Source organism: Pristiophorus japonicus, chromosome 3 (assembly GCF_044704955.1).
Source record: "Pristiophorus japonicus isolate sPriJap1 chromosome 3, sPriJap1.hap1, whole genome shotgun sequence".
Classification (NCBI taxonomy): Eukaryota; Metazoa; Chordata; class Chondrichthyes; family Pristiophoridae; genus Pristiophorus; species Pristiophorus japonicus.
In genome coordinates, this window is record NC_091979.1 from 185291212 (window position 1) to 185308508 (window position 17297).

The 17297-nt window shown below is 48.0% G+C and overlaps 2 protein-coding genes across 5 annotated transcripts in view; one reads left to right on the top strand and one right to left on the bottom strand.

Annotated features, from left to right (window-relative positions):
- Positions 1-13212, bottom strand: part of ube2f (ubiquitin-conjugating enzyme E2F (putative)) — a 160195-nt gene extending 146983 nt beyond the window's left edge. For all 4 annotated transcript variants that reach the window (XM_070876096.1, XM_070876094.1, XM_070876095.1 and 1 more), the window contains exon 1: positions 13077-13212. In XM_070876096.1, the coding sequence (XP_070732197.1) occupies positions 13077-13194 (118 nt within the window). In that variant the 5' untranslated portion in view covers positions 13195-13212. The remainder of the gene's footprint in view (positions 1-13076) is intronic.
- The window catches only part of orc2 (origin recognition complex, subunit 2), a 309274-nt gene that overhangs the window by 45161 nt on the left and 246816 nt on the right, over positions 1-17297 (top strand). The window lies entirely within an intron of this gene.

Here is a 17297-nt window from a genome sequence, read left to right on the forward strand (position 1 = left end):
CAGCTGCGCAGCAGCCCAGCGAAGGCCCAACCAACTCACCTGCACCTGTGTTTGTACCAAGACGATCGACTAGGGAGATGAAAGCCCCAGATCGTCTCACCCTGTAAATAAGTGTACTATTGATTTTGGCTGGGGGTGGGGGGAGGGGGGCAGTGATGTTATGTTTGCAACACCTTGTAACCAGCATTCTACCGCCACCAGAGGGTGCATCTGTTGGAGTCCCAAGGGGTCCCAGCATCCCTTGGGAGCACTGCATATAAGCAGGCCTCCCATGCTGTGCCAGCACTCTGGAGTCAGAATAAAGAGACTAAGGTCACACTTACTCAAGTCTACAGTACTCAGTCACATTGCTTTATTTGAGACATAACAGGGTTATTTACCAATTGAAGCAATCAATTTCCATCAATTAGCCTACAACAAGCTCCGACAAGAAAGAAAGAAAACACTAGGTTTAATTTTACGGTTATGCTCCCTTGTTCTGGATTCCCCCCACCAGAAGAAATAGTTTCTCTCTATATCCTATTAAATCTTATCATCTTAAACACCACAATTAGATCACCCCTCAACCGTCTAAACGCAAGACAATACAAACAGTTTTATGCAATAAAAACAGAAAATACTGGAAATCTCAGCGGGTCAGGTGGCATCTGTGGAGAGAAAAACAGAGTTAACGTTTTAGGTCGATGACCCTTCATCAGAACTGGCCAATGTTCGAAAAGAGCCCATTCTTAAGAAGCACTGAAAGGGTGAGGGGAAGAGCGAGCAAAAGGGAAGGTCTGTGATAGGGTGGAAGGCAGGAGAGATTAGAGACAAAAGGGCTGATGGGCCGAATTGAAATAGTAACAACAGAAGTTAGAAAAAGGTAAAACTGGATTGGGTGTGAATGGCGGAATAATGACCAGCTGCCATTTGGAGACAAAGAGGAAAAAAAGAAGAGATAAAGAAAAAAAACATAAGATGGAGGGGGGGGGGGGGGAGAGAGGGAGCCAAAGATGGCCAGAGATTATGTTCTGAAATTGTTGAACTCGATGTTGAGTCCAGAAGGCTGTAAAGTGTCTAAACGAAAGATGAGATGCTGTTCCTGGAGCTTGCGTTGTGCTTCATTGGAACAGTGGAGGAGTCCGAGGACGGAGATATCAGGGTAGGAGTGGAGTGGAGAATTAAAGTGACAGGTGACTGGAAGCTCAAGGTCACACTTACGGACTGAACGGAGATGTTCAGCAAAGTGGTTACCCGATCTACGCTTGGTCTCCCCAATGTAGAGGAGACCACATCGTGAGCAGCGAATACAGTATACTAAATTGAAAAGTACAAATAAATCGCTGTTTCACCTGGAAGGAGTATTTGGGACCCTGGACAGTGGGAAGGGAGGAGGTAAAAGGGCAGGTGTTGCATCTCCTGCGCTTGCATGGGAAGGTACTGTGGGAAGGGGAGGGAATGCTGGGGGTGACTGCAGAATGGACCAGGGTGTCGCGGAGGGAGCAGTCCCTTCGGAATGCTGAGAGGAAAGGGGAGGGAAAGATGTGATTGGTGGTGAGATCTCGCTGGAGGTGGCGGAAATGGCAGAGGATGATCCATTGAATGTGGAGGCTGGTGGCATGAAAGGTGAGGACAAGGGGAACAAAGGGAAGGGAAGGGGGTGAGAGCAGAAGTGCGGGAAATAGAACGGACACGGTCGAGGGTCATGTTAACCACGGCGGAGGGGAATCCTCGGTTGAGGAAAAAGGAAGACATGTCAGAGGCACTGGTGTGAAAGGAGGCGTATTCAGAGCAGAGGCGACGGAGACGGAGAAACTGGGAGAATGGAATGGAGTCGTTACAAGATGTGGGATGGGAAGAAGTGTAGTCCAGGTAGCTGTGGGAGTCACTGGGCTTACAGTGCAGTTTTATGCAACCTGTCCTCATGCTTTAACCCTTCCAACCTGGTGTTATTCTGATGAATCTGCACTGCATCCCCTCCAAGGACAATACAGCTTTCCTGAAGTGCATGTCCAAACTGAATGCAGTACTCCAAATGGGGTCTGACCAAGGCTTTATATAACTGGATCATAACTTCATCACTTTTGTAATCCAAACCACTTGGGATAAAGGTCATCATTATATAAGCATTTTTGATTACTTTTTGCACCTAAATTTCTGATTCCCTACGGTTCCCAGTCTCTCATGACACTCCCTCCTTCTCCAGAAGTATTCCCACCTGTTGTGCAACATTGTTCATCCAGGGACACAGCATAGCATTCAGGACTCCCAGTCACAACAGTGAAAACATCTGTCAGTGAAAACAGTGCCTATCTGAGTCTCCTACTACTGCCACTCTCCTCTTCTTCCCCACTCCACTAACGGTGCTGAGTAACCTGTTGATGTAGGTCATAGCCCTTCTTCTAAGCATTCCCTTTTTGGCATAAATCCATCTTAATGTGGTCCTGGATCTGCACACAGGCTGAAGGAAGCCTCTCTGTTACATGCTAGGAATTCCGAACCATTAGTCACAAGCTTCACCTCACTGCAACTATCCATCGCTGAAGAGACACAAGGAAGATTTCACCATCTCAACCTGGTCCCATAGGCAACCTGATCCATCAGCAATGAATCACCAACTGAAGCAACTAATTGCATTTATAGCGATCTTTGGACAACTACACATCCTAGGTAAAAACCAAATGAGATGCTAGCTTGAAAGCTTATATAAACGTTATAATCAGTCTAATTTGGTCTCTCCGAATCTTACAATCTGCAACCTACATGAAGTCACAACTCGCTCCATACACCCTAGTGCAAAATATAACCTGCTCCTCATTAAAATATAACATGCTTCCAGAGCATCCAATATGCATCACAAACAAGCTGGAAAAACCTCCTCCAGCCACTGGTACCAGTGAAATTCCAGGTAGTTTTTAAATCACAATTGCATCCTTCTTCATTGGATAGAAATCCCATCTGTGCTCTGGAACACAGAGCACACGTGCATCAAACAGAATCCTATTCAGGACATCTCCTCGGAAAATCTGGAGTTACTAATCCCTATCGCCCTCCACCCTGGAAATTACCTTGTGCTAAGCCACCAAAATAACTAGTCAAATTCCATTCTGCATTTCCAACACACAGGGCCAGGCTTTCGAGCCTGTTTTCCATACTTTATCCACAAGCTATGAGAAATTGAGCAGTTACAGATGGATGTAAGGAGCTTACTTTTTGTATCTGTTGGCTAACAGGATATTTTTCCCAGGAGTACTAATACCATAAATGTTATGTATGTAAACTTTACCAATGTGTAAGACTTGCCACCAGGGGGCGCACCTGTGGGAGACCCAAGGGTCACCTGCACACCCTGGGCAAGCAGGTATAAAAGACAGTCTACCATGTTGCTTCCTCACTCTGAAGTTGCATTAAAGAGACCAAGGTCACAACAGTTTGAGCTTACAGCATACAGTCTTGGAGTTATTCTAAACATAACAATTGGCGACGAGTAACAGATCACAAACTTTCACGCGATTATGGCTGCCATTGGTATTCTTGAGAGATTTGTTGAGGGTGATGATTGGGAAGCCTTCGTTGAGCATCTTGACCAGTACTTTGTGGCCGACGAGCTGGCTATGGAAGAGACCGCGGTCAAGCGCAGGGCGATTCTCCTCACTGTTTGCGGGTCCACGATATACGGCCTCATCAAAAATCTGCTAGCCAACAAAGCCAACGGAGAAGACATATGAAGAGTTGTATACGCTGGTTCGGGAACACCTCAGGCCGAAGGAGAGCATCTTAATGGCCAGACATCGCTTTTATACACATCATCGCTCCGAGGGCCAGGATGTGGCGAGCTACGTCGCCGACCTAAGACACCTTGTGGGACCGTGCGTATTTGCTGGATTTTTGGGGGAAGTGTTATGGGACTTTTTGTCCACTTTGTCCACTTGTGCTTGGAATTGTCCACGAGGTCATTCTTCGCAAACTGCTGTCTGCCGAATCCCTAGATCTGAGCAAGGCCATCACGATAGCCCAGGCTTTCATGTCCAAGAACAATAACACTAAACAGATATCTTTGCAACATCAAAGCTCACCGGCAAGTACTGTGCATAAAATAAAGCCTTCAGCAGGCAGAACTGTACATGGCAGGGCCTACACGCCTGCAGAGGCCAGACCTAGAATGACTCCGAGCCCGCCGTGGGGCGTGAATGTGAGTCCATTAACACCATGTTAGCGCTGGCGGGAGTAATCATCGAGCCCATCAATGTCAATTCAAGCACTACGTGTGCAAAGGCTGCAGAACAATGGGGCACCTCCAGCGAATGTGCAGACGTGCTGCAACTCACCACGTGGCAGAGTCGGCAGGAGATGACCGATCTGGCGTGGATCACGCTGAATGAGTGAGAGAGGCAACTCAACCCGAGGCTGAAGAGGAAATGTATGGAGTACACACCTTCACCACCAAAAACCCTCCGATAATGTTAAAAGTCAAATTAAACGGCATTCCAGTTTCCATGGAATTGGACACGGGGACGAGTCAGTCAAAAGGCTTTTGAGAAACTGTGGGACAACAAGGCACAAAGGCCAAAACTAAGCCCGATCCACACCAAGCTGCGCACTTACACCAAAGAGCTCATACCAGTTCATTGGCAGTGCATCAGTGAAGGTATCGTACAATGGAGCTGTGCATGATTTACCACTATGGATTGTACCAGGCGAAGGCCTAACGCTGTTCGGCAGAAGCTGGCTAGGAAAGATCCGATGGAACTGGGACGACATCAAAGCACTGTCTTCGGTGGATGACGCCTCGTACGCCCAAGTGCTAAACAAATTCCCATTGTTATTCGAGCCAGGCATCAGCAACTTCACAGGCACCAAAGTGCAGATCCATGTAGTCCCTGATGCATGACCCGTTCATCACAAGGCCTGAGCGGTTCCATACATGATGCGAGAGAAAGTCGAGATCGAGCTGGACAAACTTCAACGAGAGGGGATCATATCGCCAGTCAAGTTCAACGAGTGGGCCAGTCCAATTGTTCCGGTGTTGAAAAGTGATGGACGGTCAGAATCTGCGGGGACTAACAACGATCAACCGAGTCTCGTTACAGGACCAGTACCCACTACCCAAAGCGGATGACCTGCTCGCAATGTTAACAGGGGGGAAAGTCGTTCACCAAGTGAATCTAACCTCTGCTTACATGACACAGGAGCTGGCTAAACTGTCAAAAAAATTGATATGCATCAACACACACAAAGGACTGTTCATATACCAAAGGTGCCCTTTTGGAATTCGCTTGGCTGCGGCCATCTTCCAAAGAGTCTGCTGAAACCGGTTCCGCGCACCGTGGTATTTCAAGACGACATCCTGATCACTGGTCGAAACACCACCGAACACTTGCACAACCTGGAAGAGGTTCGAAAGCAACTGGACAGAGTGGGACTCAGGTTGAAATGCTCCAAGTGTTTTTTCCTGGTGCCAGAGGTCGAATTCCTGGGGAGAAAGATTGCGGCGGCCGGCTTCAGACCCACGGACTCCAAGACGGAGGCCATCAGGAATGCACCAAGACCACAGAAATGTGACGGAGCTGCGTTCGTTCCTGGGACTCAACTATTTTGGTAACTTTCTACCGGGGTTGAGCACTTTGCTGGAACCTTTGCATTTATTACTACGCAAGGGTGACAACTGGGTTTGGGGTAAATCTCAAGAGACAGCCTTTAATAAGGCCAGAAACCTGCTATGTTCTAACAAGTTACTTGTATTATATGACCCGTGTAAATATTTAGTACTAGCTTTGTGATGCATCTTCGTACGGGGTCGGTTGTATGTTACAGCAAGCCAATGTATCAGGCAAACTGCAACCGGTTGCATATGCGTCCAGAAGTTTATCTAAGGCTGAAAGAACCTACAGTATGGTTGAGAAAGAAGCATTGGCATGCGTATACGGGGTTAAGAAAATGCACCAATACCTATTTGGACTCCGGTTCGAGCTCAAAACTGACCACAAGTAGCTCATTTTGCTGTTCTCAAAGAAAAAGTATTAACACCAATGCTTCGTCCCGCATCCAGAGATGGGCACTAACGTTATCCGCATATGACTATGTAATCTGCCACAGACCAGGCACTGAGACCTCAGTCGGCTACCATTGCCCACCACCGGGGTGGAAATGGCGTAACCCGCAGACTTGCTTCTTGTAATGGATGCTTTTGAGAACGAGGGGTCAGCCGTCATGGTTCTCCAGATCAGGATCTGGACTAGCCAGGACCCGGTGCTATCACTAGTAAAAAGCTGTGTCCTCAATGGGAGTTGGTCGGCGGTTCCCGGGGAAATGCAAGACGAAATTAAGCCATTCCACCGACGCAAGGATGAAATGTCCATCCTTTCGGATTGTCTCCTATGGGGGAATCGTGTAGTTTTGCCAAAAAAAGGCAGGGAAACATTTATACGCAACCTTCACAGTACCCACCCAGGCATAGTTATGATGAAGGCTATCGCCAGGTCGCACAGTTGGTGGCCCGGCATTGACTCAGAATTGTAACACTTGCTCACAGTTGAGCAATGCACCAAGGGAGGCCCCACTGAGTCTGTGGTCATGACTGTCCAAACTGAGGTCAAGGGTCCACGTAGATTTCGCTGGCCCCTTTCTAAGAAAGATGTTCCTAGTAGCAGTGGACGCTTACTCTAAATGGATTGAATGTATAATAATATCGTCATGTACGTCCACTGCCACCATTGAAAGCCTCCGGCCATGTTCGCCACCCATGGTTTGTCCGACATCCTTGTTAGTGACAATGGACCATGTTTCACCAGCTCGGAATTCAACGAGTTCATGATCCACAATGGCATCAAGCATGTCAGGTCTGCGCCATTTAAGCCCACACTCAATGGTCAAGCGGAACGAGCAGTCCAAACCATCAAGCAGAGCTTGAAACGCTAACGGACGGTTCCCTGCAGACCCAGTTATCTCGGATTCTGTTCAGCTACCGCACGCAACCCCACTCGCTTACTGGGGTTCCCCCTGCAGAATTGCTAATGAAGAGAGCACTCAAAACCAGGCTCTCCTTAGTCTACCTGGATCTCAATTATCATGTAGAAACCCGGCGTCACCGGCATAACGTATACCACGATCGCGCGGCTGTATTGCATGACATTGAGGTTAATGATCCTGTGTTTGCTCTTAAGTACGGTCATGGACCCAAGTGGGTTGCTTGCACTGTTTTAGTCAAGGAGGGGAATGCAGTGTTTGTTGTCAAGCTTTTGAATGGGCAAACGTGCAGAAAGCACTTGGATCAGACCAAACTGCAATTCACTGACAACCAAGAACAGTTTGAAGGGGACATTACCATCATTGATCCACCTACACCCAGCGATCAACCACGAGGATGAACCCACCATGCCCAAGAGTCTGATCATACCAGCCGCGCCGCAGTGCAGCAATGATCCCATGCCAGGACTTCAACTCAGGCGATCAACCCGGGAACGCAGAGCCCCGGATTGCCTCAACTTGTATCTAAGACTTTGGTTGGGGGGGGGGGGGGGGGGGTGGCAGGGGGAATGATGTTATGTATATAAACTTTACCAATGTGTAAGACTTGCCACCGGGGGGCGCACCTGTGGGAGTCCCAAGGGTCACCTGCACACCCTGGGCAAACTGGTATTAAAGGCAGTCTACCATGCTGCTTCCTCACTCTGGAATTACATTGAAGAGACCAAGGTCACAACAGTTTGAGCTTACAGCACACTGTCTTGTGGAGTTATTCTGAATATAACAATAAACAATTCTGAACTCCAGTGAGTAAAGAAATACTTTCTCAGGCCTCAAGGTTCCCACTGCCTTTTTTCCTCTGATCCTAAACACCCACCATCCACCCGAAAGGGCGACCACTGGCTGGGGGATGATTGCACAGGCCCTGACCGTCCTGGGTATTTCACCCAAGTCACTTAAGCCTGAAATGGGAGTGTTACAAAAGTGGTCCTTTATCCAACATGCACACTTGCACAGCAGGAGTCACTGGCTATAGATCAGGAGCAGGAACGTAGCAGATTTTTCCCTGTTCACTTAGGTTAAGTGCACCAAACATTATCACCTTTTGATCTATATGACTCAGTACCATATTGGGCAATACAAATACCAAAGAAGGTACACTGTACTGCACCATAAGGTATTATTTCCACCCTATGATCATATGGTGTAGGGAGGTCAGAGATGGTGAACATAGGCCTTTACACAGCACAATTTGAACAGACTGGACCCTTTTACAAAGCACGATGTGAACACGATACAGTGTCTTTCACATCCTCAGGATACAACAAAACTGCTTCACAGCCAATGAATTACTTTGCAATTGCATTCATTGTTATAGTGTTGGAATACATGGCAGTCAATGTATGCACAGCAAGATCCCACAAATAGCAATGAGAGGGGCATACATTCAGTTCAGAAAAGGATGTGGGCAGGTGGGGGAGGGGGCGGGGGAAGAAGAGGTGAATGACCTCCTCCTGTGCGATTACCAGATCACCAAGGGTAGCACAAGAGCAATGAGTTTCTGAAACTCAGTGTGGAACATCTCTGAAGTTCACCAATGGCAGTTCAACTGCAAATTTTTCCCAAGCCAATTCTCTCCTGTCATCTCCCAAGTGGGCCAGGATCTGATACTTGTCCCAATATGAGCCTCAGGTGAGGCCTCAGGATCTGGCACCTCTCCCAGGTGGAGGATCTGGGTCTGGTTCAGCTCCCAGGTGGAGCCCTCGGGTCTGGTATCTCTCCCAAGTGGTGTAGCCAGTCCTACAGCAACAACGCACTTAACCTAAAGTAAACCGACATTAAAAGGTCAAGCAGCTTGACCAATCAATCATCATAGCCCAGCATCGTATCGACCAATGGGACTTTAAAAACAAGCTGTCAGCTGAACGGAATGCGAGAGGAAATTATTCATACAAAGACACAGACATGACTGACTGACTTAATGAATATGCTAACCAGGGAAGGAGCTTCGGTGATCAGACCACACAATGGCATGTGTTTGTTTAAATCTAAAGGACTATCCTGTTGATTGAACTCCCATGGTGAGACTGTTGATACAGCATAGGTGATGGGAAAAGTAACTTCAATTGTATGAGATGTGACTTGGTTAGAATAGATTGGCGAGTGATACTTAAAGGGTTGACAGTGGTTGGGCAAAGGCAAACATTTAAAGATCACATGGATGAACTTCAACAATTGTACATCCCTGTCTGGAATAAAAATAAAATGGGGAAGGTGGCTCAACCGCGGCTAACAAGGGAAATTAAGAATAGTGTTAAATCCAAGGAAGAGGCATATAAATTGGCCAGAAAAAACAGCAAACCTGAGGACTGGGAGAATATTGTAATAGAGCATTGGAGGACAAAGGGTTTAATTAGGAGGGGGGAAATAGAGTATGAAAGGAAGCTTGCTGGGAACATAAAAACTGACTGCAAAAGCTTCTACAGATATGTGGAGAGAAAAAGATTAGTGAAAACAAACGTAGGTCCCTTGCAGTCAGATTCAGGTGAATTTATAATGGGGAACAAAGAAATGGAGGACCAGTTAAACAAATACTTTGGTTCTGTTTTCACAAAGGAAGACACAAATAACCTTCCGGAAATACTAGGGGACCGAGGGTCCAGTGAAAAGGAGGAACTGAAGGATATCCTTATAAAGTGGGAAATTGTGTTAGGAAAATTGATGGGATTGAAGGCCGATAAATCCCTGGGGCCTGATAGTCTGCATCCCAGAGTACTTAAGGAAGTGGCCCTAGAAATAGTGGATGCATTGGTGATCATCTTCCAACAGTCTGTCAACTGTGGATCAGTTCCTATGGACCGGAGGGTAGCTAATGTAATACCACTGTTTAAAAAAGGAGGGAGAGAGAAAATGGGTAATTATAGACCGGTTAGCCTGACATCAGTAGTGGGGAAAATGTTGGAATCAAATATTAAGATGTAATAGCAGCGCATTTGGAAAGCAGTGACAGGATCAGTCCAAGTCAGCATGGATTTATGAAAGGGAAATCATGCTCGACAAATCTTCTGGAATTTTTTGAGGATGTAACTAGTAGAGTGGACAAGGGAGAACCAGTGGATGTGGTGTATTTGGGCTTTCAAAAGGCTTTTGACAAGGTCCCACACAAGAGATTGGTGTGCAAAATCAAAGCACATGGTATTGGGGGTAATGTACTGACATGGATAGAGAACTGGTTGGCAGACAGGAAGCAGAGAGGGATAAACGGGTCCTTTTCAGAATGGCAAGCAGTGACTAGTGGAGTACCGCAGGGGTCAGTGCTGGGTCCCAGCTCTTTAATGTATATTGTAATGATTTAGATGAAGGAATTGAGTGCAATATCGCCAAGTTTGCAGATGACATTAAGCTGGGTGGTGGTGTGAGCTGTGAGGAGGACGCTAAAAGGCTGCAGGGTGAATTGGACAGGTTAGGTGAGTGGGCAAATGCATGGCAGATGCAGTATAATGTGGATAAAGGTGAGATTATCCACTTTTGGGGGGCAAAAACACGAAGGCAGAATATTATCTGAATGGCGGCAGATTAGGAAAGGAGGAGGGGCAACAAGACCTGGGTGTCATGATACATCAGTCATTGAAAGTTGGCATGCAGGTACAGCAGGCAGTGAAGAAGGCAAATGGTATGTTGGCCTTCATAGCTAGGGGATTTGAGTATAGGAGCAGTCTTATTGCAGTTGTACAGGGCCTTGGTGAAGCCTCACCTGGAATATTGTGTTCAGTTTTGGTCTCCTAATCTGAGGAAGGACGCTCTTGCTATTGAGGGAGTGCAGTGAAGGTTCACCAGACTGATTCTCGGGATGACGGGACTGACATATGAGGAGAGACTGGATCAACTGGGCCTGTATTCACTGGAGTTTAGAAGAATGAGAGGATCTCATAGAAACTTACAAGATTCTGACGGGACTGGACAGGTTAGATGCGGGAAGAATGTTCCCGATGATGGGGAAGTCCAGAACCAGGGGGACACAGTCTTTAGGATAAGGTGTAGGCCATTTAGGACTGAGATGAGGAGAAACTTCTTTACTAAGAGAGTTGTTAACCTGTGGAATTCCCTACCGCAGAGACTTGTTGATGCCAGTTCATTGGATATATTCAAGAGGGAGTTCGATATGGCCCTTATGGCTAAAGGGATCAAGGGGTATGGAGAGAAAGCAGGAAAAGGGTACTGAGGGAATGATCACCCATGATCTTATTGAATGGTGGTGCAGGCTCGAAGGGCCCAATGGCCTACTCCTGCACCTATTTTTTATGTTTCTTTGACCACGGTTCCACCAAGTCTGAGGTGATCGCCTCCCCCTTTTGAAATGCTAATGTCAACCTTGTTGCTGGAATGAAAAACCCATTCGCCAATTTTTCGGATGACGATAGCCCCGAAACTTCTCCCCATCAAAACACTTGTGCAATAATGGTTTAACATGGAACAGGACGAGGACATTTCCTTGTATGATAATGGACTATTCACTGAACCAGGATGGGGAAGTGACCAAAGTATGCACTCAATAAATTTGCAGATGCAGATAATATTAAGATGGTACAATCAAAGGGGGATTGCGTCATTCATTGTAACAGGTAGGAATTTTGTGTCATAAAAGGGATGTGTTTTGGGACAAACGGAGCAACTTGTAAGGGAACTACGGACGGGTTTGATCACCCGTACAGACGGATCACCCTCGAGTGATCGCCGGAGTGAGTGGTGTTTGAAGTTAGAGAGCTGAAAGGAACATTGTATGTAAGTACTGTTTGAATTTAAAGGAGATAGTGCATTAACATTTATATGTTATCCGGAGTCGAATAAACAGTTAAAAGAATACTGAGTTATACTGAGCTGTAAGCCTTGACCATTTTTATCGCACCCGGATGGGTTCAGGTCAGATTCTGGAATTAGAGTACAAGAGGAAGGTGCGGGTTCACCTACCTACTATGCAGCCCCAGGACCCGATACCTCTCCCAGGTGGACCAGGATCCGATACTTCTCCCAGGTGGACCAGGATCCGTCACCTCTCCCAGGTGGACCAGGATCCGTCACCTCTCCCAGCTGGACCAGGATCCGTCACCTCTCCCAGGTGGACCAGGATCCGGCACCTCTCCCAGGTGGACCAGGATCCGATACTTCTCCCAGGTGGACCAGGATCCGTCACCTCTCCCAGGTGGACCAGGATCCGTCACCTCTCCCAGCTGGACCAGGATCCGTCACCTCTCCCAGGTGGACCAGGATCCGGCACCTCTCCCAGGTGGACCAGGATCCGGTACCTCTCCAGGTGGACCAGGATCCGGCACCTCTCCCAGGTGGACCAGGATCCGGCACCTCTCCCAGGTGGACCAGGATCCGGCACCTCTCCCAGGTGGGGTCCCAGAATCTGGCACTTCTCCCAGGTGGACCAGGATCTGGCACTTCTCCCAGGTGGACCAGGATCTGGCACCTCTCCCAGGTGGACCAGGATCTGGCACCTCTCCCAGGTCGACCAGGATCCGGCACCTCTCCCAGGTGGAAGAAAATTTGCTGATGCATTGAGATACTTAACACCCCTGCCCCTTTTGCCCCTTCCCCCCAGCTCTCTGTGGTCGGGAATTCCAAAGATTCACAACCGTTTGAATAAAGAAATTTCTCCTCATTTCAGTCCTAAACGGCCGTCTCCTTAGTCTCGGACTGTGACCCCTAGGTCTAGACTCCCCAGCCGGTGAAAAACATCCTCCCAGCATCTACATTGTCGAGCCCTTTAAGAATTTTATCTGGTACATTAACTCTCCCATCGAAGCCCTCTACTCTGGTAGATTAACTCTCCCGTTGGTGCCCATCCTTCTGGTACCCTCACTCTCATGTTAAAAGATCCCCAGGAGTGTGAGATCATTCACAGGGACCCCTCCACCAAAGAAAATCACTTGAGAACAGCAGGTACACAAGAATTTTCACACCGACGTCTATTTGGGGATTACACAAACCCTTTGATTAAATGACGGTTAGTAACTCTCTTTCACATTCGCTAATGTGCAGGTTGTTGTTGGTTTGACCAAGCGGTAGGGGAGAAACCATGAACTAAAAATTGAACTTCAGGAGAGCAGCAGAGAGGAGTCACGCACCTTTGATGAGCAGCTTATCTCTAATAGAAACACGGCGGGATGAGTCTGTCCCTGGGTTTGTGTTGCCTCTCCCTTTCACACCCTCTTCACGCTTCAGCTTTTTTGCTAAAGTCAACATGACTGATCCACTTTCTTGAACCTGAAAATGAGTTTAAAAAAAATTCAGAACCATTTCCCATTTTACAAAACAGAAAAATTAAACATTTGCAAAATTATAACCCAAGTCTGCTACAGTACAGACACAACCCAACAAATCAGTCTGTTACAGCACAGAAACAGCCATTCGAAACACAGTCAGTTACAGTACAGAAACAGCTCATTGAGTCACAGTCAGTTACAGTACAGAAACAGACCATCGAAAGAAAGACCTGCATTAAATAGCGCCTTTCACGTCCACCGAACGACTCCAAGCGCTCTACAGCCAATTAAGTACTTTTGCAGTGTAGTCACTGTTGCAGTGTGGGAATCAGTCTGTTACAATCGAAACGGCTCATCGAATCACAGTCTGTTACAATACAGAAACAGACCATAGAATCAAAAGTCTGTTACATTGCAGAAAGAGGTCACTGAATCACAGTCTGTTACAGTACAGAAACAGACCATTGAATTACAATCTGTTACAGTACAGAAACAGACCATCTGAACAGTCTGTTACAGTACAGACACAGTCCATCGAATCACAGTCTATTACAGTACAGAAACAGGCAGTCAAAACAGTCTGTTACAGTATAGCTATATGCCCTTGAATCATTGTTACAGTACAGAAACAGCCCATCGAATCACAGTCTGTTACAGTACAGAAACAGCCCACTGAATCAGTCTGTCACAGTACAGAAACAGACCATCAAATCCGTTTGTTACAGTACAGAAACAGCCCTTTGAATCCCAGTCAGTTACAGGTCAGAACAGACCATCTGATCACAGTCTGTTACAGTACAGAAACAGCCCATTGAATCAGTCTGTTACAGTACAGAAACAGTGCATTGAATCACAGTCTGTTCCGGTGCAGAGACAAACATCGAATCACAGTTTGTTACAGGACAGAAACAGCCCTTCAAATCGCAGTCTGTTACAGTACAGAGACAGCCCACCGAATCACAGTCTGTTACAGTACAGAACAGACCATCGAATCACAGTCTGTTACAGTACAGAACAGACCATCGAATCACAGTCTGTTACAGTGGAGGTTACATCTTCTGGAAAGGCAAACCAGAGAAAGAACGCCACCTCCACGGAGTTCGCTACCAAGAACGAGCTGGTCGACCGCCTCAGAGACTCCCACTGTCGGATGAGCGAACGTCTCATGACTCTCAGACTCACCCTATCCTGGAACCAACACGCCACAGTTATCAGTGCATAAGCCCCAACACTCGATGTAACAGATCTGACCAAAGAGGGTTTTTACTCCAGCCTCAAAAAATCCCTGTCCCACGTCCCTATGGACGACAAACTGATCCTCCTCGGCAACTTCAACGCCAAGGTTGGTAAGGACACAGACCTCTGGAGAGGCATGATAGACAGAGAGGGGGGAGGGAAAACCAACTCCAATGGTACCCCGCTCCTGACAAAATTCCGAGAACACGACCTTGCCATCACTAACACCCTGTTCCGCCAGAGGGACAAATACAAGGCATCGTGGCAACACCCTCGCTCCAAACACTGGCACCTGCTCGACTATGTCATCGTTCGAGCCAGGGATCGCAAGGATGTGTGCATCACCCGCGCCCTGACAGGAGCTGACGACTGCTGGATGGACCACCACCCTAATCCGTTTCATCATCAACATCAATATAGCCCCAAAGCAGCGATGGCAGCAGAAGCAGTGCCGCAAAAAAATCAATGCCGGGACACTCAAAGACCCAGCTAAGAGAGCCCTATATAGCCAGTGCCTCACTGCTAACCTGATGATCCTTGATGAACCCGAGACGCAGAATGCTCACAACGCTTGGTCTGCCCTCCAGGCCACCATAACCAATGCCTGCGAAGAGACGCTCGGTCACTCAACCAGGAAACACCAGGACTGGTTTGAGGAGATCCAAGAGCTAATAAATCACAAGCGCATTTCTGAACCTAAAACAATAAGCCAACTCGGGAGCAGCAAAGCAGCTTTACAGACGGCTTAAGGCCGAGGTCCAACAAAAAACCCACCACCTCGAGAATAGATGGTGGGTGGAGAAAGCACAGGAGATTCAGCAGCTGGCCAATAGCCATGATGTGCAAGGATTCTTCATTGCAGTCAAGGCCACCTAAGGCCCAAGCACCCAAGGCCCCAAACCACTGCTGGCCAAGAACGGGGAGAAACTCATCAAGGAAATCGAGGCAGTCAGGACCCGCTGGAAGGAGCACTTCGAAGATTTCCTTAACTGAGACTCGAGTGTCCTTGACTCCATCTTACAGCATGCTATGCGCCACCATCTCAGCAAAACCCCAGCCCTGCACGAGGTAGAAAAGGCCATCCACCAGCTCAAGAACAATAAGGCAACGGGAGCGGATGGAATCCCCGCTGATGCACTAAAGTATGGCGGACTGGCACTATTGGCACGAATGCATGACCTCATCTCTCTCATCTGGAAGGAGGAGAGCATGCCAGGAGATTTCAGAGATGCAGTAATCGTGACCATCTTTAAAAAAGGGGACAAGTCCAACTGCGGCAACTACAGAGGAATCTCCTTGTTATCAGCCACTGGGAAAGTCATCGCTAGAATCCTCTTCAACCTTCTTGTCCCTGTGACTTAGGAGCTCCTCCCGGAGTCAGAGTGTGGATTTCGTCCCCTACGGGGTAGAACGGACGTGATCTTTACGGCGTCACAGCTGCAAGAAAAATGCAGGGAACAGCACCAACCCTTCTTTGGTACATGGCCTTCTTTGACCTTTCAAAGGTCTTTGACACCGTTAACTGCGAGGGACTATGGAGCGTCCTTCTCCTCTTTGGCTGACCCAAAAGTTTGTCACCAGCCTCTGCCTGCTCCACGATGACATGCAGGCCGTGATCGTTACCAACGGAGCCATCACAGACCAATCCACGTCTGAACCGGGGTCAAGCAGGGCTGCGTCATCGCGCCAACCCTCTTCTCGATCTTCCTCGCTGCAATGCTCCACCACACAGTCAACAAGCTCCCTGCTGGAGTGGAACTAAACTACAGAACCAGTGGGAATCTGTTCAACCTTCATCGCCTCCAGGCCAGGTCCAAGACCTCCCCAACCTCTGTCGTCAAGCTACAGTACGCAGACGACGCCTGCATCTGCACACATTCAGAGACTGAACCCCAAGTCATAATCAACATAGTCACTGAGGCATAGGAAAACATGGGCCTTACATTAAACATCCGTAAGACAACCTGAGCCCACCACACAGCTCGGCCCCCCCCCAGTCATCAAGATCCACGGCGCGGCCCTAGACAACGTGGACCACTTTCCATATCTCGGAACCCTATTATCAGCAAGGGAAAACATCAGCAACGAGGTTCAACACCGCCTCCAGTATGCCAGTGCAGCTGTCGGCCACCTGAGGAAGAGAGTGCTCAAAGATCAGGCCCTCAAATCTGGCACCAAGCTTATGGTCTCTACAGGGCTGTAGTGATACCCGCCCTCTTGTATGGCCGAGAGACATGGACCATATACAGTAGACACCTCAAATCGCTGGATCAAATCACCAACGATGTCTCCGCAAAATCATGCAAATCCCCTGGGAGACTAGACGCACCAATTTTAGCATCCTTAATCAGGCCAACATCCCCAGCATCGAAGCACTGACCACACTCGACCAGCTCCGTTGAGCGGGTCACATTGTTCGCATGCCTGACACAAGACTCCCAAAGCAAGTGTTCTACTCGGAACTCCTATACGGCAAGCGAGCCCCAGGTGGGCAGAGGAAAATTTCAAGGACACCCTCCAAGCCTCCTTGATAAAATGCAACATCCCCACCGACACCTGGGTGTCCCTGGCCAAAGACCACCTGAAATGGAGGAAGTGCACCCGGGAGGGCGCTGAGCACCTCGAGTCTCGTCACCGAGAGCATACAGAAAACAAGCGCAGGCAGCGGAAGGTGTGTGTGGCAAACCAGGCTCCCCATCCACCCTCTCCTCCAACGACTGTCTGTCCTACCTGTGACAGAGACTGTAATTCCCATATTGGACTGTTCAGTCACCTAAGAACTCACTTTTAGAGTGGAAACAAGTCTTCCTCGATTTCGAGGTACTGCCTATGATGATGATGTTACAG